This window comes from Actinia tenebrosa, unplaced genomic scaffold, assembly GCF_029948245.1.
Source record: "Actinia tenebrosa isolate PJP-AT-01 unplaced genomic scaffold, QUT_ActTen_1.0 PGA_scaffold2__45_contigs__length_23673736, whole genome shotgun sequence".
Taxonomy (NCBI): Eukaryota; Metazoa; Cnidaria; class Anthozoa; order Actiniaria; family Actiniidae; genus Actinia; species Actinia tenebrosa.
In genome coordinates, this window is record NW_028292579.1 from 8,697,066 (window position 1) to 8,718,634 (window position 21,569).

The 21,569-nt window shown below is 39.8% G+C and overlaps 1 protein-coding gene across 1 annotated transcript; it reads right to left on the bottom strand.

Moving 5' to 3' along the window:
- Positions 1-314: 314 nt before the first annotated feature.
- LOC148909179 (protein mono-ADP-ribosyltransferase PARP14-like) lies at positions 315-21,568 on the bottom strand. The gene is made up of 7 exons (XM_089033586.1): positions 19,931-21,568; positions 19,487-19,708; positions 16,976-17,971; positions 3,996-4,233; positions 3,188-3,481; positions 2,542-2,865; positions 315-1,953 (listed from the first exon to the last, which is right to left on the bottom strand). Exons 1-7 carry the CDS (start codon positions 21,566-21,568, stop codon positions 1,667-1,669), a joined length of 3,999 nt encoding a protein of 1,332 aa, XP_088889712.1. The 3' UTR covers positions 315-1,666.
- Between the last annotated feature and the right edge of the window lies 1 nt (position 21,569).

Below are 21,569 nucleotides of genomic sequence, written 5' to 3' on the forward strand. Positions count from 1 at the left end.
TTAATTGCCAAGTTGTTTTTTATTTCTGCTTTTCAATTCTATTTAATAAATAACAGCATATATAGATCATGCATTGCCTTGCCATGCCACACTTGCCATGTTTCGAATACATTATTGAAAATGATGATGAGTTATAACAGCGGAATTTGATAAAAGGAAAAACCAGAGAAAGAAAACCACGCACACAACAAGACACCCCTTTTCCCTCCCTACCCCTCCCCCCCAAAAAAAACTTGCAGGCACTTAGAGTCTATCTATAAATTTTCAAAAGATTGATGCTCGAAATTGCAAAGAAACGGCAAAACACAACATAATTAACAAACGTATAAGTTTTTTAAATTTAACTTTTAAAACAATTTCAAACTTGACATAATACGCTAAAAAATTTGTTTGATTATAGAAAAATAATAAGGGGGTGACTTGCGAAGACATGCTTCTATGAAATGTGCTCATTCTAATGACTGCTACAGTATAAAACGTTTAAACTTTATAACCTTATTTAAAATCCTTAGCCCTTTATAATCAAGCTTTCAAAATTTCTTTATCTTATCTTATTTCATTTTATTTTTTCAAAAGCAAAATTTACGCTTGTGATGCCTGTGGGTTAAATGTAGTTCGCATTGAATGACGCAAGCATAAGGGCGACACTGAAGCACTGTTAAGCTTTTACAAACTACACATAACGAATCTAGGATAAATAAAGGAAGCATTTATGGAAAAATAGCTGGGTGTCAGTTTACAAATCGATTTTTTTGCATATTTAATTGGACAAAACCCTAAATTAAAAAAAACAATTTGGAAACTACGAAACTACGCACAGTGAAACCAAGCCGTGTCTGATGGCTATATATGGGAGTACCTGGGTCTATATATCATGCACTAACTAGTAACACATCCTAGTCTAGGCTATATATGGGAGTACCTGGGTCTATACATCATGCACTAACTAGTAACACATCCTAGTGTAGGCCATATATGGGAGTACCTGGGTCTATGCATCATGCACTAACTAGTAACACATCCTAGTGTAGGCTATATATGGGAGTACCTGGGTCTATACATCATGCACTAACTAGTAACACATCCTAGTGTAGGCTATATATGGGAGTACCTGGGTCTATACATCATGCACTAACTAGTAACAAATCCTAGCGTAGGCTATATATGCAGTGCTCGAAATAGTGGCCTGCCAATGATCAAATGACAAGCCAAATTTCAGGTTTGGCAGGTGAAAATAACGATACACTGCCAAATGAATAATAAAATGGCATGCAAAATTTACTGGAATGACTTCCTTTGTTTTAGCATGCTCCTTTACTAAGGCAGGCTACATTTCTAGCCCTGTATATGGGAGTACCTGGGTCTATACATAATGCACTAACTAGTAGCAAATATAGATGTAACTATGTAATTATATAATATGCTTTAATGAGTCTAATTTAATGCCTTTATCACTCCTGGGTGGACGGCTTAGTGCCTAACAGGTTTGTCAACCCAAATGATGGATCCTGGTAGATCTCAGGAAAAACCTGAGAACCTGGAGAAAACAACTCAGAGGAGAAGCACAAGCGAGAAACAGCAAACAACTCTAAGCTACGCGTTGGGAGGTGGCACTTCCAAAATAATATTATACAAGTTGAACTATTTCTTTCAGCTCAAAGATAATTCACTGAAACGTTATCAAGTACTCTGGATAGTTTTGGTCGTCATGGAAAACAACGTACATTGATGGGTTTGAAACGTCATCCACCACACTATCATAGGTTATTGTAGGAATGTTAGGGTCCTTTGGCGGTGGTGAAATAAAAGTCGGACTTCCCTGTGTATACTCCCCTGCCAGTACGTTGACCAGATATATGTAGCGGTTTCCTGCTGAATCTGGGGGAGAATATTTAGTACTCATCGAGTATGAAGCATCTCGAGCAAAGTAAACGCCTTTTCCAAAATAGGTTGCTGCAAAAACGAAATGGAAGCTTTTGAAGACATGTATTATTTTATAACAAACAATATGATTAACATAATCGGTAAACAGAAATAATATGTACTTATTGACTGAGTGGGAGGGCCGTACGGGAAAATATTTGGCTCGAGGTGATGCCGTACAAATGACCGAGAGCCAAATATTTTCCTGTACGGCCCAACCTAACTCAGTCAATAAGCATTTTATCATATGACCCTCACGAAAATAAAAATAATTAAGAAAAAGAAAGCGCGCGGATTCGAACAGGGCCGGACGGGTTTTTCCGGCCCGCTTACGTCAACCCGTCCGGCCCCCATCACGTGACTTTTTCCAATGGTTTTATTAGAGCGCGCGAGCAGGGCCGTACGGGTCATATGATAAAGGTATTAGATTTTAGAGTGCCATATATACATTTAAAGCGGCAATATCATATCTTATATAATTTAGCTGAACATTGAATTGTTTCTGCTATCTATCTAAAGTTAGCTCGTGTTTCATAATAACTACGTAGAAATAGTAAATTAAAGAAGAAAATACTTTAAGACAATGATGATAATATTAAATAGGTCATAAACTCTTACCGTTTTTCCCACAGTAGCTCCTATTAAACCCCTTGAGGTTGATTAGCTTACATGTTTCAGGAGCAGTCCCATGGAACAGCTTTTTTTCGTTACTGCCATTTTTGTCATCCAGTTCCTGTTTCTTCACCATGTATGCCCTGTAGCGAGAAGGGTTTTGTACTCGCTCAATCTTAATGATATTGGCCGGTGACCGAGTCTTTTCTACGGCCTTCTTGACGTCATCGTACTCTTGCGAATTTTTGTCCAGAAGAACCAAATGAACGACTAGTTCTTTACCATCACTATCTGATGGTTGCGGATCCCAGTTACACGGGACCCGAATCCCTTTACAAGATAAAACATATAGTATAATGCATGAGAAAAAATAAACACAATCAGAGACATCAGTCAACCAGAGACGAGATCTATAAATCGGTGGAATCAGAATCGTCCTTTTGCTTTCAACTTTAAGATGGATTTTCACGCGGTCAAACTCACTTGCAGTCTTAAAAGTATTAGTAGAACAAAAACATATGCACCTAGAGCCAAGAAAAATGAGAGAAGAGCGGTACGGAGCGGATTAAGAAGCACACAGTTTCTAGTATTATGGTCATTCTTTTAGAACTGAGATGAATGTCTAGCTCTCAAAATAAAAGATTCAACTTACCTGCTATTTTCACTTTTCTCTCTACTTGAATAGTTTCATTGGTTTCCAGATTAGTTTCTGTCATTTCTCTGAAATTAATCTTGTAACTAGATATGCCATCTTCGTCAGCCAGATTCACGATAAAAAATGGCTCCTTACATTCATGCGCTTGTTCTATTGCGGCATTAGTTTCGATGTTGTAGGGAATTGCTTCACCGTCATACACGTAAGCCCACTGTACATTCAAGGACAACAGCTCAGCAAATTTACGACCATCTTCTTCTTTAGATTTTTCATTCAATATTTTAGTGATATCTGTAAAAATAAACGAAGGTCGGTCAAACCATATTTTATAGGCAATTTATCTTCTTTATTTTCCATCCCATGGCAATAGTCCCCTTCACAGTTCCCTGCGCCATCTTGAAAGGTAGCCGTGCCTTTGCATCGAAGTGAGACGAACGGTGAGCTTGCAATAATAGAGACATGCGATTAATTGTCCAAGGTGTTAGTAAAGGTCTCTATCATAGCAGGCTTACCGTTCATCTCGCTTCGATGCAAAGGCTCATCTACCTTTCAAAATGGCGCAGTTTTCTCTTCATTTTTCTTCTCCCTGTTGTTTATCCACGGGCAGCTCATCATCATCATCATCATCATCATCATCATCATCATCATCATTATTATTACTATTACTATTATTACTATTATTATGGCAGTATATAACATTATCATCATCCCATCCCCATCCCCATTCTTTAATGTTTTGATTTCGCACTTTAAGGTGTTATAGTGTGAAGTTATGAGCTACTACGATTAGGAGCCGCATACTCACCTATAGTAGCAATGAATACATCTTCAGAATCGCCCCGAACAACAATGCGGTTGATTTTCTTGTCTATTTGGATTGTAGTATTATGCGTTGTCTGAAACTGCATAATCCGTTGATTTTGGCTCTCTGAAAGTGTGCCAATCGCTTCATGATGGATCTCTTTCTTTCTCGATTTTTCTTTCACTAGGGCTATGAGATTAGATTCTGCTTCGTTCAAGTCCTGGTCACTGGAAGCAAATACCTAAGAAAGAGCATTCATTTTTTTCAACCACCAGGCCAACTTGAATCCCTTAAACGATACACGGCACTCCACCCACCCGTTGAATATTATAGATGGAGAAAATACGGAATACCTGGAGACGAAACCACACTTCAAACAAACTCAACTCAAATATGTGGCTCAAACTAGTCCGGAATCGAACAACAACAACAACGACAACAACAACAACAACAAGCAAGCAAGCAATATTGTTACTTTTGTTTTTAATAAACTTACGACCCTGGGCTACGCAGTGGTGAGAGACAGCGCCGTAGCATACTATTAATAAATGCCATAATATTTTTAATAGTTATCCCTTTCCTGACAAAAACACTAAATTGACCACGTATGTAGCACCTTCGGCAAAGAAAGCCATTCCAGAGGGAAACAAAAACATCATCTTTAGTTTAATGGCAAACGGACTTCGACAAAAAAGTTAAAGGAAAAAAAAATAACGTAGTGGTCATAGCAGGAAGTTGTTTTTTAAAATTGGAAAGAGCTATGGCGCTCAGAAAACAGACCACGATTAAACCAATTTATTCAGGGGATATTTGTTAATTCTAAGATTAAGAACTCCGCTTAAGGTGACTGGACTACTTTTGAATAACGTTCGCGTGTTATCAGGAAAGAAACTCAAGACTGTTGCCAACAAAAAGTTGCTCGGTGTAGAGATCGACCAATACTTACAATGGAACAACCATGTCAAATCTGTTATATCATCATGTTTTTCTAGACTACATACACTGAAGAAAATACGAAACGTTACTGACTGTAACTTACGAAAGCACCTAGTGGAATCACTTGCCCTCTCCAAACTGGATTATAATGACATTGTGTTTGAACCTTTGCAACAATACATAATACAACGTCTTCAACGAATGCAAAATGCAACTGCTTCGTGCTAGGAAGATACGCCACTACCGATGATTGCCTCAAAATTGGATGGTTACCCAAGGCACTATATGATCCACACTGTCCAAGCTATGCAAGTATAGAAAGATCGAACCCAACACGCAACCTGAGGACAAGCAGCAGTGTCAATCTTACCACCCCCTTATAAAAGGAACTTTCCCGGACAGTGCTTCCACAGCATTCAACTGTTTGCCTATTGACATTAGAAATTCAGACTCTTTCGCCTCCTTCGTGAGAAGAACTAAACTTTTATCAATGAAAGAAGCTAAGCTAGAACTAGATAAGTAATGATTCTAAGTTACTGACGTAACTATTTATAGCCGTAACCAATTATGGGGGTAGGGGTGGTGGGGGAGGGGGGGTAGGGTGGGGAATGGGAGTGTCGAGATTTCGGTGAGCCGAATTCCTTATAGAGTTACATGTACATAGTGGGCAGATTGGGTGGGTTGTAACTTATCTTTATTACTTTCTTTTTTTCTCTGTTAGTACCAGTTTATTATTATTATTATTATTATTATTATTATTATTATTATTCATTTATTTATTTATTTATTTATTTTTATTAGTGGGTTGGGAGGGTGGGTATATGCACATACATATACATATAGATATATTTCATTAAGGGGTAATATACAGGTTAGATATACACTCGATTGCAGAAACGTTGTAGTATACATTTATACATTTATACAAATACCTAATGAGATGCATATTGCAATTTTACTTTTTTAACCCTCAAAACCAATTGATTTATAATCTGTAGGATGTAAAACACGAGAATAAAATATTTTAACGTTCATTGAATGAAACAAATAATAAATAAAGTGAGTTTTCTGTTTTGCATATCATTAAATATACTAATTAAATTAGGTATTTGTATAAATGTATACTACAACCTTCCTGCAGTCAAGTGTAAACTAGTGGATGGATCATTTTAGTTTATACTACATTATATTAACATAGAAGAGCCACTATATGGAAATGTTAATAAAGCCATTATTATTATTATTATTATTATTATTATTATTATTATCATTATTATTATTATTATCATTATTATTATTATTATTATTATCATTATCATCATTATTATTATTATATGTTTATTTCAACTTCAGACATTATTATTATTATTATTATTATTATTATTATTATTATTGTTATTATTTTTATTATTATTATTGTTATTATTTTTATTATTATTATAATTTCGCACTTCCTTTGTACCTATCAATCGTGGCGTACTTCAAGATAATTGCCTAAGCCCTCTTCTTTTTAACTTGTGTTTTAACACGTTCCTCCAGCAAATTAAATCAGAAAAATATCGTCAATTTGGCTTCTCCTTTAAGTTCTTAAATCCCATCCACTGGTTCCAGTTCGCTGACGACGCAGCTGTCATGAGTGGTCAAGAATCAGAAAATCAACACTTAATCAATCGCTTCATAATCTGGTGTCAATGGTATGACAAGATAATAAGAGTTGACAAATGCATTACTTTTCGTATAAAAAAAGCTGTCTACTAAATCTGACCAATATTTACCTAAACTGTTGATTAATGGAGTTCTTGTTCCCCGTGTCAAAATGGGTGAATTATTTCGCTACTTTGGTCGCTACTTTGACTCCCGGGGGGGTACTCCCATATATGAACTATACGGGGATGATCCGCTGAACAGGGTATGGTTTTTCGAGCTTCTTGTAATAAACAGGGTATGCAATTTCACTCAAGGTCCAAATTCTTCCTGAGTTTCTTGTCATATTCAGGATTCCTACTTTCGTATTGACCGAAACTGGTTATTATGGTCGTAAAAAACCGATACGTGAGATGACATGATAATTGAAACAGGAACTCAGTGCAATTAATTATATCTTTTGTCATAAACAGGGTCTACAAATACGTGTTTTTTTGGGGTTTTTTTTGTCATAAACAGGGTACCCCTTTCAGAATCTCAGCGGATTGTCCTCCATCAATTAAATTCATTCAGTGCCAAACTGTTCTCCAGCAGCAGTAAGGGGGACTCGCGAAGGGGGTACCGGGAACGCCGGGAATTACCCGGGTTAAGTGGCATGCGTCCCCCGCGGGAATTACCCGTAGGTAGGTATTTTGGTAAAGATATTTGTCTTATATATGCATGAATGTAAAAAGTTCACCAATGACTTCTGTATAATTTGCCTAAGATCCAAAGTTAACATACCCAAGCCCAAGGGTTTCTGGTGTTGTGGTAAGAAAATGCAAATAGAAGACGACACGTCAGCACAGTGTTACGAGTGTGGTAAGAATATTCGTAATGCCGTACCAAATGCCACCAGAGAGCAGTATTACGCCAATGGAGGTCGTAAGAAAACACCTTATAAGAGAATAAAATACTTTAGGGACTGGATGAGTCATATCCAAGGTTATCGACCGGTATATTTAAACAACGAAGTAAAGAAGAAAATCATAGACCACTTAGAAGAGCCAACCCCACAAAGTCTACGGAAAACGCTGAAAAAATTAAATCTAGGGAAATATTACAAAGCTATTCCTTATCTTTTGTCTGAAATTACCGGTAAGTCTATTCCTGAGGTTCCTGATATGAGCAGAGCCGAGTGGATGTTTTGTCGGCTGGATAAGGATATTCCTTATTACCCTGACGTAATTTACGAAATATTTTACGAAATAGACCCCAACCACCCCCTGTTAGGATGGATTCCGAGAAAATAAAAATGCAAAACTGGCGTTTATTTTGCCAGAAACCCCACTGGGGAATGCATCGCGCAGAACACCAAGCTATCCCCAGTGGGGTTTTTTGCATTTTGGGCTTACGGGGCTTATTTCATCCCGCGCCAGAGGCCCTCTAGTACATACACATATATCTTTCTTACGACCCACCAGAGGGTGAACTCCGGACAGCGTCCCGAGACACCCCCCGACTTTTCCAATCGCGAAACCCCCCATCGCGGGGTTGAATCGCACTTTCCACCCCTCCCCCCACGGTTGCTGTGAGTGGGGGAGGCTTTTTTTTTCACTCACAGCAACCGGTCCAAATGCGTCTACAGCGAGGCTCGAACTCGGGACTTTAGGCCTCCCCAGCTCCAAAGTCCACGATCACAAGCGAACGCCAGACACATCTGGACGCTTATGTATGTGAAAATTATTATATTTAATTTGCATATGAACCAGACAGCCGGCGTTCGATATGTAAATAGAATCCTGTCACGATATTTACTTAGAAGAGTGTATGGATTGTCAGTGCCTCGACAACCATGTTTCGACTACCTTTTTTTTGTGTCCCAAAAGATGCCAATCCGTGTCCCAAAAGATGCCAATCCGTGTCCTAAAAGATGTGCAACCGCGTCTAGAAGAGTGTATGGATCGTCACTGCCTTTTTTTGTGTCCCAAAAGATGTAGATTCGTGTTCCAAAAGATGTGCAGCCGTGTCCCAAAAGAGTGTATGCGTTTCCCGAAAGATGGGAGAGGAACGATTCGTTCCCCTATCGACGCCGCGGTAGCTGCAACAAAGTCGCCACGTGGCCCGGTATGCGAACTTCCCGTATTGTCTTTTGCGCGCGGTAGAGGCCTTCCAAGATTTCCCAGCACGTATGCAGCTATACCAGTGGCTATGTACAAATACATGCTATATCTGTGGACAAACAGGTATCTACCATATGGTACCCTATGGATCCATAGGCGTCTAGACACAAAAAACATGTGTCCACAGATATATATGGCCACGCCAAAGATACTATCCGAAGAGGAAATTGCAGATCTTTTGGAAGACCGAAAGAATGGTATGGGGCTGCAGAAGGTAGCCCGCAAATACGGGATAGGAATACCCAAAATACGTAGAATAGAAAAGGAAAATGGTGTAGAGGTTGCAATACCCGAAAAGCCGCCTACGACCGATCTACAGAAACATTTTCTGGAGGTGCAGGATTCTTTTGCTATTGTCCTCGACGACCTACAGAAAACGAAAGAAGAATTGCTAGGCGATCTAGGGAAACTTCGCCAAGAGTTGCAAGCCGCTATGGATGCGGTGGGCTGCGACGAATACAACAGCGAGGTGGAAGAAATAGAGAAGGAAGTGGACGAAGTATCCACAAAGATAGACTGGCAGATAGCTGGGAATGTGCTGTTCGCCGTTTTGGGTATTGGAGCGCTTGTTTGGGCCGCCAGACAAGAACCCAAAGTCGTGTACAAATATATTCCAGAGCCGCCAAAGCCTAGGGAGCCACCAAAAAAACCAAGCTCTCGAATTCCGGAGATGGAGTAGTGCAAAGAGTTCCAAATTCCTATCTTTGCAAAGAGTCCAAAAAAAGGTTTTCGTATTTCTTGTTGCTTGTTAGCAATCCCACAACAAAACAACACGAAATACGAAGACCTACTTTGGAAGGCCGCTGTGGTCCAAAAAGATCTATGCAATGTCCTAGGTGGACACGTGCACCAATCTATCCTTTCTTTTGTTGGCGGTGGTCTTTTCCCTGCCTATCTTGCAGTACAAAGGCGGTGGAGATGTCCAGTCTATTTTTTGCGCCTCCAAGAAGTGCCCCCAAACGGGTGTGGTTGCATGTTCCACCGTGCAGCCCTCCAGTACGCACTCGGAGCATCGGCTGGACAGGAACAGAATGGTCCTTTCTTTGCCCATGTATGTGGTTTTTGCATAGCGCCAACATTGGTATTCGCCCGGCTGCATGCGTAGCGCCTGCACGCATTCTTTGTTTGGCGGCGCTGGAACTTCCAGTAGTCTGGATGGATTTTTGGGTATTGCATAGTCTATCTTTGCCGCCAATTCGTGGTAGGTGTCCAAGCCGGGGCCTTCCGGTACGAATATCGTAGCTGCGTTGTTCTGCCACTCCAACAGTACTTCTTCCCCAGGTATGGCGGTGTGCACGTAGCCGCTGCTTTCGAACTTTCCCACCGCGAATGCATCCAACATTGCAGCCGTAGCCCAAGCCACCGACGCTTCCTTGCCGCTGCGTAGGACTACGCGGTGCCCTTTGGCGGGCCAATCGGGGTCTTTGTTCCTTGGTACTGCGTATCCTAGTATTTTGTAGTCGCCCGGGGGAATTTCTTGCATGCGGTGTACCTTCGTATGTGTTTCGAACAGCAGCTCGCACAGCTTGCGGCTGCGCCGGCGAGTCCTATCCAACAGCTTTTTGTGCTTTTCCAACTCTTCTTCTATCTTTCGCCTGTCTGCTTCTTTTTGCCGCAGGATGTTCTGCTTTTGTTCCGACAGTTCTGCGTGGTATCTTTTCGTGGCTTCGACCCACTCGTCGCCTTCCAAATCGTCCCGTATGTCTTCCAAGCGCTGCTGTCGTCTTCTTTTGGATAGGAAGGAGATCCTGCGGTCCGTAGGCACTTCTAAAATGCCGAATGGGCTCTTTTCTACTCCCAAGCGCTGTGCCTTCTTCGTACGCCATATCCACTCCGCGTGTTCCGTAGTTGGGAGAAAGTCTGCGATGGTAGGAGCATTCGCATGCACGCGGGTGGGGAACTTGGATTCTGCCAGCACCGTCGGGGAGTCCTTCGTGTAGCATCGCAGCGGGGCTATTTCCACTGGATCCAATTCTTGCACGTCTATGCGAAATATGGGGCATCTGCGCAGGCCAAACTCTGCTATGGTCCAAAGTACGCACTGCTCCCACTTTTCGTTGCCCCGCACGCGCACACCGGCTATTCTTCCTGTTCCCACATGGCAGTACCAAGCTAGGAAGATTTCTTTTGTCTCTTCGCAACAAATACACAAACATCTGTCCAAATGTTCGGCAAGTGCCAACCACATGTTTTTTGGCGGCTGCACCACAAATATGTCTTCTAGCGGTGCTATGGTTTCCGCAATGGCATTGGTGTGTTCTTTGGAGAAATCTCTGCTGTAGATGGATATTTCCACGCGCGTACATCCTCTCTTCTGCACGTCTGGATGCAGGAATGTTCTACGCAGGTGGTCGTTCGGACAATGCACGTACTCTGCCAACTTTGCGCCTACTGGATTCTGCACTTCTCCGGCTTCGAAGTTGGATACTATCTTGTTGTATATCTTCGTCCGTTTGCCCTTTTCCAGCCAGGTGCAAACGTGTTCGCCCACCGAGTGCGTGTTGTCCAGTATGGTACTTTCGCGCCAACCAGCTTCTCCTTGTTCTTTGTAGCCCATTTGCCGCAGGCGGCGCACCAATGCAGCTCTATCCAAAGTACCAGAGAAATCCTGCGTGTAGTCGACGGAATAGATGCCATATCCGTGTGCTTGTAGCAAGGTGGAGAACTTGGCAATGCCTTTCTCTACGGCTTCTATGGGCAACTCGGAGGTGTCTACTTTGGCTACGAATGTGGCTGCATGTTCGCCGTGCAGAGCATTCCACTTGTTGGACAAATGGGCCACGCGGTCTACTATGTTTCCTTTTCTACACGTGTGCGCCATGTTGGTCGGTAGAAACATTCCAAAGGCTTCCGTGGCCGCAATGGATATCTTCGAGACTATTGCCTTTGCATTTCTGCAAACCCGCCCATACAAGTCTTGTTCTGCAACGAACCCATACACGAATACGTCGTCTACGAATGGCGGCAATCCTCCTAGCGGCTGCAAACTGGTAGTACCTTCGTTTCCACGCAAGTAGTCGCATTTGGATATGTCCGGTAGTAGGTTTCCGTCGTGGGCATTGTCCAGCAGCAAATGTGCTAGCAGCCTACTCTTCGCACGTATGCCCATCTCTTGCAATGTTGTTGAAATAGTCTTTTGGGAGTCCATCTCTATATATAGGGGGAGAAGCAAATACTACGAATGTGGCCTTTGTTGGACAACGCACATCTTTTGGGACACGAAAAACAATCCATACACTCTTCTAGGCGTCCCAGATATCTTTTGGGACACGGATTGGCATCTTTTGGGACACGGATTGGCATCTTTTGGGACACGGATTGGCATCTTTTGGGACACGGATTGGCATCTTTTGGGACACGGATTGGCATCTTTTGGGACACAAAAAAAAGGTAGTCGAAACATGGTTGTCGAGGCACTGACAATCCATACACTCTTCTAATAGTCTCGTCTGTATCTCCCTCCATAAATGTTGTGAAGGCAAAATCCGCATCCAGGCGATCCAACACCTGAGTCCTGAGCTTGCGCACAGTTTTGTTCTGAATGCTCTTGATCGTGTCCATCTATATCTAAGGAATATCTTTTCCTCCGTTTGCGGTACACATTACGCAACAAATATCTTTACCAAAATACCTACCTACGGGTAATTCCCGCGGGGGACGCATGCCACTTAACCCGGGTAATTCCCGGCGTTCCCGGTACCCCCTTCGCGAGTCCCCCTTACTGCTGCTTCTCCGTAATTCCTTAAAGTGCTACTACGACGAAAATCGCTCAAACTTGGATTCAGCTGAAACTTCCTAAAAATACTCTTTAAAGGTTCAATAATCACTGTATGAAGTGTTTTCTCGATATTCAGGACGAAAGTATGATATTTTTACGATTATTTTTTGGAGTCTGTGACGTCATACACTCAACATCGAACATCGCTCCATACATTTCTTTGTATATAAATCCTTAATTTCTTTTATTCCTATGAAGCCCAAAGGGTGGCTAATGTGCTTATTTTACATTACTTGTGACTATAATTTATATTTTGGGGAGTTTGGGTATTTCTTTCTCCCTTTACTACTGATATTTTGATCATAAACTACAAAAAAATGTATGGAGCGATGTTCGATGTTGAGTGTATGACGTCACAGACTCCAAAAAATAATCGTAAAAATATCATGCTTTCGTACTGAATATCGAGAAAACACTTCATACAGTGATTATTGGACCTTTAAAGAGTATATTTAGGAAGTTTCAGCTGAATCCAAGTTTGAGCGATTTTCGTCGTAGTAGCACTTTAAAAAAGTCAAGAAATGTTTCTATAAGAGATTTCTGGAAGTCATCAAGCAGTCACACTAATATTCAATACGATGTGTATAATTCCACCAAGGAAGTCCTTAAAGATTTTCGTTCTCATCAAGAAAATAAACTGAAACACCACCTAACATCACAAGGTTTCTTGTTCTCAAATGTCATAAAGTTTTCATTGTCATCTGTTAATTCTATTTGGTCTTCTGTTCAGTCTAACCTACCCAAGAACATTTACAACTTTACCATTCGCTACATAAATAACTCCCTTGCTACACGTAAGAATCTGACAAGATGGGGATTATCACAAAGTCCTGATTGCTCCTTTTGCATTAATCCTGAGACACTCCTCCATGTTGTTGCTGGTTGTCACCATTACCTCGAACGCTTTACATGGAGACATGACTCGATTCTTAACTTCATTGCCAACTCGCTCAAACCTGTAATTAATCATCGCTCTTCACTCTATGCTGACGTAAATGATTTTCTGAGTCCTTCAATTATAACTGGTGACACTTTTCGTCCAGATCTCCTTCTCCTAATACAGTCCAAGTGCCTTTATGTTCTGGAACTAACAGTTGGGTTTGAGTCTAACCTTAATAACAATGCAGTCCGTAAAAGAGAAAAATACAAGAATTTGATTAAAGATTTGACCAATAAATTCGATCGCGTTAAATTTGTGAACCTCTCGATGAGCTCTCTTGGCGTCCTGTCCGACGAATGTTCTACGTTTTTAGACATGATGAATGACATTGGAGTCGACAAAAAAAAACAACACTATATAATCAAAAAAATAATGAATCTTGCCATTGGAGCCACGTATTATATATTTTGTTGTAAAAATAAGATTTGGGAAAGCCCAGACTTGACGTGAAATTTTAATATATATTTTTTTAATATATACATACATATATACATACATACATATATATACATATATATATATATATATATATATATATATATATATACATATAACAAAGTATGTAATGTGGTCTATACTGTTGAAACAGTGCTCGATGCGTAGGGATGCAGAGCGATAGATATATAGTAAAGATTGGATTAAAGACGAGACATGTTCACTGTAACTCCGAGTTTCGTGCTTACGCACTCATCAGACAGACTTTAATGAAACATATTCCTATTACTGTGATATTTATATACAAGAGGTGTAATGATTAATTACAAAAGAAGTATTGTTCGGAAAGGAGTTAATTAGCTAGGCCTGGATTTCTATTGTTCATCAGATAGAACTTGTTTTCATGTCGGCATTTGGAGATCAATTCGGATCGCTTGTTTAAAAGAGTGTCGCTGTTTGCTTTGATGATAAGTAGCTTTTCTGTTAAGCACAGGTCACACCTCTTAGAAATGTTGCTGTATGGTCTGGCTGAAGTGATGATTGTCCATTCTATGTTGTAGTCTTTGTTGTTATCTTTAAGGTCCCAGATGTATTTAGAAAGTTCGGTGCTGTTAGCGTATTTTCTATTTCGCAGAGATAGTTTGTGCTGAGTGTATCGTTGTTTGAATGTTCCTTCTGTCAGGCCAATGTAGTTTTTCCCAGTAGTGTCCTCGTTTGTTGTGACATGAGCGTTGTAGATGATGCTGGAGGAGAGGCAGTTGTTGTTTAGAGGGCATTGATCTTTTTTACGGCAGTTGCATGTTTTCTCAGAGGTGGTGGCGGGATCGGTATCGGTGTTGAAGATTTTCTTGTTGTGTTTGGTAATGGTGGTTTTCATGTTTTCCATGCAGCTGTAGCTCATTTTGATATTATTCTTATTGAAGATCCGGTGAAATCTGTGGTGCTTGGGAAAGTGTTTGTGTATGAGCTTCAGGAAGATGCTTCCGACGTTGGTTTGTACATTCTTGCTGTATGGAGGGTTGTACCAGATGATGTTCCGTTGTCTGTTTCTTTTTGAATGTGTAGATGGTTTATGGTTGTTGTAGGTCAGGGTTTTGGTATATCCGCTGGAATTCAGGGCATGTTCATAGATGGGTTTGGCTTTGTCGAATTCGGTCTTGTTGCAGGATATCTATACATCTACATATTCAAAAAGAAACAGACAACGGAACATCATCTGGTACAACCCTCCATACAGCAAGAATGTACAAACCAACGTCGGAAGCATCTTCCTGAAGCTCATACACAAACACTTTCCCAAGCACCACAGATTTCACCGGATCTTCAATAAGAATAATATCAAAATGAGCTACAGCTGCATGGAAAACATGAAAACCACCATTACCAAACACAACAAGAAAATCTTCAACACCGATACCGATCCCGCCACCACCTCTGAGAAAACATGCAACTGCCGTAAAAAAGATCAATGCCCTCTAAACAACAACTGCCTCTCCTCCAGCATCATCTACAACGCTCATGTCACAACAAACGAGGACACTACTGGGAAAAACTACATTGGCCTGACAGAAGGAACATTCAAACAACGATACACTCAGCACAAACTATCTCTGCGAAATAGAAAATACGCTAACAGCACCGAACTTTCTAAATACATCTGGGACCTTAAAGATAACAACAAAGACTACAACATAGAATGGACAATCATCACTTCAGCCAGACCATACAGCAACATTTCTAAGAGGTGTGACCTGTGCTTAACAGAAAAGCTACTTATCATCAAAGCAAACAGCGACACTCTTTTAAACAAGCGATCCGAATTGATCTCCAAATGCCGACATGAAAACAAGTTCTATCTGATGAACAATAGAAATCCAGGCCTAGCTAATTAACTCCTTTCCGAACAATACTTCTTTTGTAAATAATCATTACACCTCTTGTATATAAATATCACAGTAATAGGAATATGTTTCATTAAAGTCTGTCTGATGAGTGCGTAAGCACGAAACTCGGAGTTACAGTGAACATGTCTCGTCTTTAATCCAATCTTTACTATATATATATACATATATATACATATACATATATATATATATCTTATCATCATCATCATCATCATCCTTATCCTTATTCTTATCCTTATCCTTATCCTTATCCTTATCCTTATCCTTATCCTTATCCTTATCCTTATCCTTATCCTTATCCTTATCCTTATCCTTATTATTATTATTATTATTATTATTATTATTATTATTATTATTATTCCGTTCGTGTGCGCGTGCTCAAAACCGCTGAAAAAGCTATAAGAGTTTATTGAAGAACCATATTCGTTTTGAGCTTCAACAGGGCAAAACCCTCAATTGGACGGTACTCTCTATCGATAGCTTATTCGGAAAAACTCCAAAAAATCTTGGTTACGTATACGTTATATCAACATTTTAGAAAAAGTTAATTTTTCTAGCACATGAAAAAATAGAATTTGTAGGGATTTTACTTCGGCTTTATGAGATTTTTTTAAGAGCACCGAAACTACAAAATATGACAAATCAATATATCTCTTTGTCTTTTTGTCGAAAATATCCACGAATTATTGTATAATGATTGACTAGCCTTCATTCGTGCAATCATGGAGCCTGCAAATAACTATTATCTTATGATTTTTTTTAATAATCACTTCAGGTGGTGCAATTTTTGCTCCAAAAGCTCGCGCGTAGGATTCCATTAAATGCTGATTATCTCGAAAACAAGCCCGGGACACCCTATTTTTCTTTCCAGATTTGGAATCAACATCAAATTTCAATTCGAAAAATTGTAGCAGGCAGTCACATTAAACCAAATATTTTCCTATATCTGAGCAACCTTAAGCATCGACAACCATCTAGGACGACGACATGGGAACATAAAGTGAGCAGGTCAACGTCTAGGACGTTGCTTTTGCAATGTACTATAATGAACGGCAAAGCCAAGGACGACTCGGCATACTTGGAATCGAAATAACCTGATCGCTAATCATCCTCAATTCTTCGTTTCGCCGTCCTCGATGCCTGCCACTCAGCTTAAGGTTTATAATAAAAAACTGGCTACTAACCTGGAGCCACATTTTTTCATTCATAGCTGGTGTGGAAATTCCACTTCTATCATCTTTAGTTGTATATGGCTGGTGTAAATGAGCACTTGCATCTTTCACCTCGCCAAATCCAAGAATCCCTTTAAAAGATTGCCAAATTGACGCAGGTGCCTTTGCTTCCTCAGTGGCTTTGTAAAAAGCTTCTATCATGTCACTCTTAAAGACGACAATACGTATATGATTTAATGAAGTTGGATTTTCCTGTGAAATATTTATTACAGCGGACAAAATAGCTTTAGCTGCATCTTTGGGGCTCATCTTTCCCATTCCTGTTCCTATCGCAGGGACAGCAATAGAAGTAATTCCCATTGAATCAGCCTCCTTGAAGCATTTGAACATAGCGTTTATTAATTCTGTAGACGAAAGGTCCTGCTGATTATCGAATACAAGGTGGAAAATGGTTTTAGTCGGAAGAGAACCAGCTGAAGTGTTGACAACGGATCCCGTGTTTTGTGGCCCCAGCTGGTTACATTCCTCTTGAATAGAAGTACCTCCCTTTTCGGCAATATTTTTTCCGACTATTCCGGAAATTGACACTTTAAGATTTTTGTTTGCTGCTATTGCTATTGCATCAGTCGTTTGTTGTGTGATATCTCCAGATGCGACTTCCAAACGAACTGAGCCAAAGTGCGAGACGCCTTTTTGAGGGTTTTGAAACCTCTCACCGACGTTTTGGCCCTCTCTTTTGCCAAGGCTTTTCTTAGCTAAGTTCTTTTTTTCCTCATCTTGGAAGGCTTTCACGGTGGGTTTATCTTTAGGAAAAATAACCAAATGAACTTCAATGACAGTGCTATTGGGGTTTTTAATCTTAAAGGATTCAGCTTCTTCAAAGAAAGCCCTGGCAACAACGTCTGTAGGAAAGCCAGCCTTTCCAGTTCCAATGGCGGGAAATGCGATGCTGGAAAACTTTCTCTTGTCTGCTTCTTTCAAACAGGATTGGATCAACGAACGTAGAACCTAAAATCAACACAATTATTAAAAGTCTTAACTTGTAGATCACCAGTACGTTCGACTATCACTTGCATGAGCGACCCAAGAAATAAAAAAATAACTTTTAAAGTTTATTCCGGCCTTTAGTTTTTTGTTGATCTTCACTCAAGTGTGAACCTCTTATCACTGAGCGAAATCATTAGCTTAGATTTCATCATGATATTTCTTAATTTTTTACTTTTCTTCTTCTTCTTCTTCACGGCCAAAACAATGTCAAAACAATTATTTTCTATCATTTTGTACTTAAAAAGCATATGAATAAAATTTTAAAGACGTAAGAACTAATCTTTTTTATGCATTTCAGTTGCGCGATGGACTGAAAATCGGCCGCCAAATAGACAAAGATGAACAGCGTCGCTTCGCATTTTTTACTGATAATGTTGACTCGTAATGCTTTGAAAGTTCTTTAATTGCACTCGCCTAAAGGCTCATACAAATACAAGAACTTTCAAAATATTACTCGTGTCTATTAATTTCCTTATAGTACACTCAACAAAATTACTCGACTCTGATTGGTCGAGAGGAGTACAATTATAGCGTTAATTGTACTCCGTTGGAGTACCGAATTAAGTCGCTATGGCAACATGGCCAAAATAATGTCAAAACAATTATTTTCTATCATTTTGTACTTAAAAAACATAAATAAAATTTTAAAGCCGTAAGAACTAATCTTTTTTATGCATTTCAGTTGCGCGATGGACTGAAAATCGGCCGCCAAATAGATAAAGATGAACGGCGTCGCTTCGCATTTTTTACTGAAATTTTGTTGAGTGAACTATAAACAAAAAATCGCACGATCTTCTCGTACAATTTGGAATTAATAGACACTCGTAATGTTTTGAAAGTTCTTTAATTGCACTCGCCTAAAGGCTCGTGCAATTACAAGAACTTTCAAAACATTACTCGTCTCTATTAATTTCCAAATTGTACTCGAGATCGTGCGATTTCCTATACAAACAGCCACATTATTTAATTGCATTCGAAAAAGATATGCAATCTTTTGTGCCTTTTATTAACTGAAAATTTAATTTCATATGAGAAGTATTTTAGAAATCTACTTTATATTAGATATCTAAGAAGAATATATTTCTTGTAAGAAAAAGGGATTTTTATCGTAATTTAGTGCGCTAACTTTACCTTTCGTCGCAAAAACAACTTTCCTAATCCGCCATTTTTTTTTTTTTTTTCATTTTCGCACAGCTAAAACCTGTAGAATGCCAGCCACAATGGCCGATTTGATGACGTGACCTCTTAGAGCAAGTCATCTATTTTAGCCTCACAATCAAGATACTTTTATGAAGCGACCATTGCGTGATTTGACAAGCATTTCAGAATAAATGAAATTAATTAAGGATTTGAATTACCTAACCATTAGCATTTGATTCTATGGAAATAATAGAAACCAGAGTAGACAATAGCAAAGGTTAGCCCTAATTTCCTTTCTACTATTTAATAATTTAGGTTAAATGCTGAGCTACATACCGCTTCTCCTTTTCCTTTTTCCCAATTTCCAGCTGCCACATGAAAGACATTTTTGCAACGAAGGTTGTGTCCATCAGTAACGACCATTCGTCCAATTGACAATTGTCCTTTGCCTTTGCATTCTTGGTCTAATCCAGGGCCTGCAGCATCGCTAAGAGCTTTAGCGCATGGATTTTTGCTCAGATCGAGATCCTGTGATACAGTGTTAACTAAGGCTTCCACCTGTAAGCAAACGAAAGATCGGAAGATAGGTAATATTATCTGCTGACAGTAGATTATTAGGAAATAACTTTTTTGAAGTCCTAGATGTTGGCGACATCGAAATTTAAATTAAGAAAATTAAAAAAGGGTTGTTTTTTCCCCCTGGATTTTTGGATTTTTGTTCACGTCCTAAAGCTTTGCGCCAAAGACAAATGCGCAAGGACAGTTTAACTTTTGACTTACATCTTCCTTTGCAAGATCACCAACAACGATCATGACTTGAATCGGCGCCACTGTCGTTTTGGCAACCTTTGAGACTAAAACTGCACTAGTTTTAGATGATCTCCCTCGTCTTTTTATTGCTTTTGTAGTATTTTCCTTTGCTGGCGTTGTAGTATCAGTAAAAGACGGCTCTTTATCAAATGACATTTTCATTTGGTCGTGGAAAGCCTTGATAACAGAATCTTTCATGTGAACAAAGTGAACTTCATTTAGAGTTGATGATGGGGTTTCTTTAAAGTATTCGAGTGCACTTTGTATTAGTGTTTCTGCACAAATGTTTTCAGGAAATCCAGATGCACCTGCGCTTATTGCGGGAAATGCAATACTGTTATACCCTTCTGCCTTGTGTAATGCGTTGTTCACAGCCTGAGCCAGCATAAGAACTTCATACCCCTCTTTGGTTCCTCTTGTCTTTTTAAGGCGTACTGAGGAAGTCCACTTTGGACTAGCCACGTGATTGATTCGTTGACAAGGGAGGCTGCCCGCTCTAGTAACCAAAACTTCGCCCGATGAAAGATCACCAAATTGTTTTATATATGCATTGCATTCATCTAGAATTTCTTGGCCACCCCTATCTGCAATCCTCTTCGCGACTCCACTATCATGCTCTAGCTTCTCATTGGCTGCATTGACCATTACATCGACTCTGTGTTCCGTTATATCTCCCTTGTACAGTAATATTTTTTTCCCTTCAGGCGTGACGTAACTGCAAATCATTCTGGATAGGCTCTTGGCTTCATCGACAGCTCCAAATGAAGTTGGTTGTGAACTTTGCGATGGAGTGCAACGTTCAATGATACATTTATGTTTGTTCTCAATGGCAGACAACAAAGCCAGGCCCATATCCCCAATAAAAGGTTTCTTCATTCCTGGCTGCTTGTCCAAATCGACTGTGCGATCTTTGATGTCACTGATGATCATTTCAATTTTTGGAAAAGCCAGCTGGATTCCTTCTTTGGTGCCAGAAACTAAGATCTCGTTTTCACTTTTCTTAGATACTTTCACTGACTGGCTCTTTAGGGATTCTTCGATATCTTTGATGGCGGGACCTTGGTATTTGAATATAAACTTTATGCGACCAGTTTCTATATTAATCACTTCGTGTAGTTGTACATTTTCTTTGAAATATGACATAATTTTTTCTTTGGCACAACTAACATCTTCCGTCATGCCAGCTATCCACAATGTGCTTACTACTGGTTCTTCTGTAATCTTTAGTAGCTTGGACTGCTGCATTTCACATTTGAATTCTTTCCATTTCTCGGACTCAACTAATCGTTTTAGGTGTTCGTCGAGAGGAATGCTTTCTTCTGTTGTCACTTCTTTAATGAAGATTTCAGCTCTTTTCGCATTTTCTCGATCAACCGCTGTCAACAAGAGTTGTTTATCAAAAGTGACAACTGCATTGATGGCATTATTTTTAAAACTTTGAAAAATAAAGTCCTTTCCTAGTTCAGATCTGAGAACTTCAACAATAGATACAGGTAGTTCCATTTCCACTTCTTTCACTTTGGACAGTGTTTTCCAGACGGTAATGTTTCCTTCCTTCACCATGGCATCTGGTCCCCTGAAGTTAATGGATCCATCGTTTTCTACCATC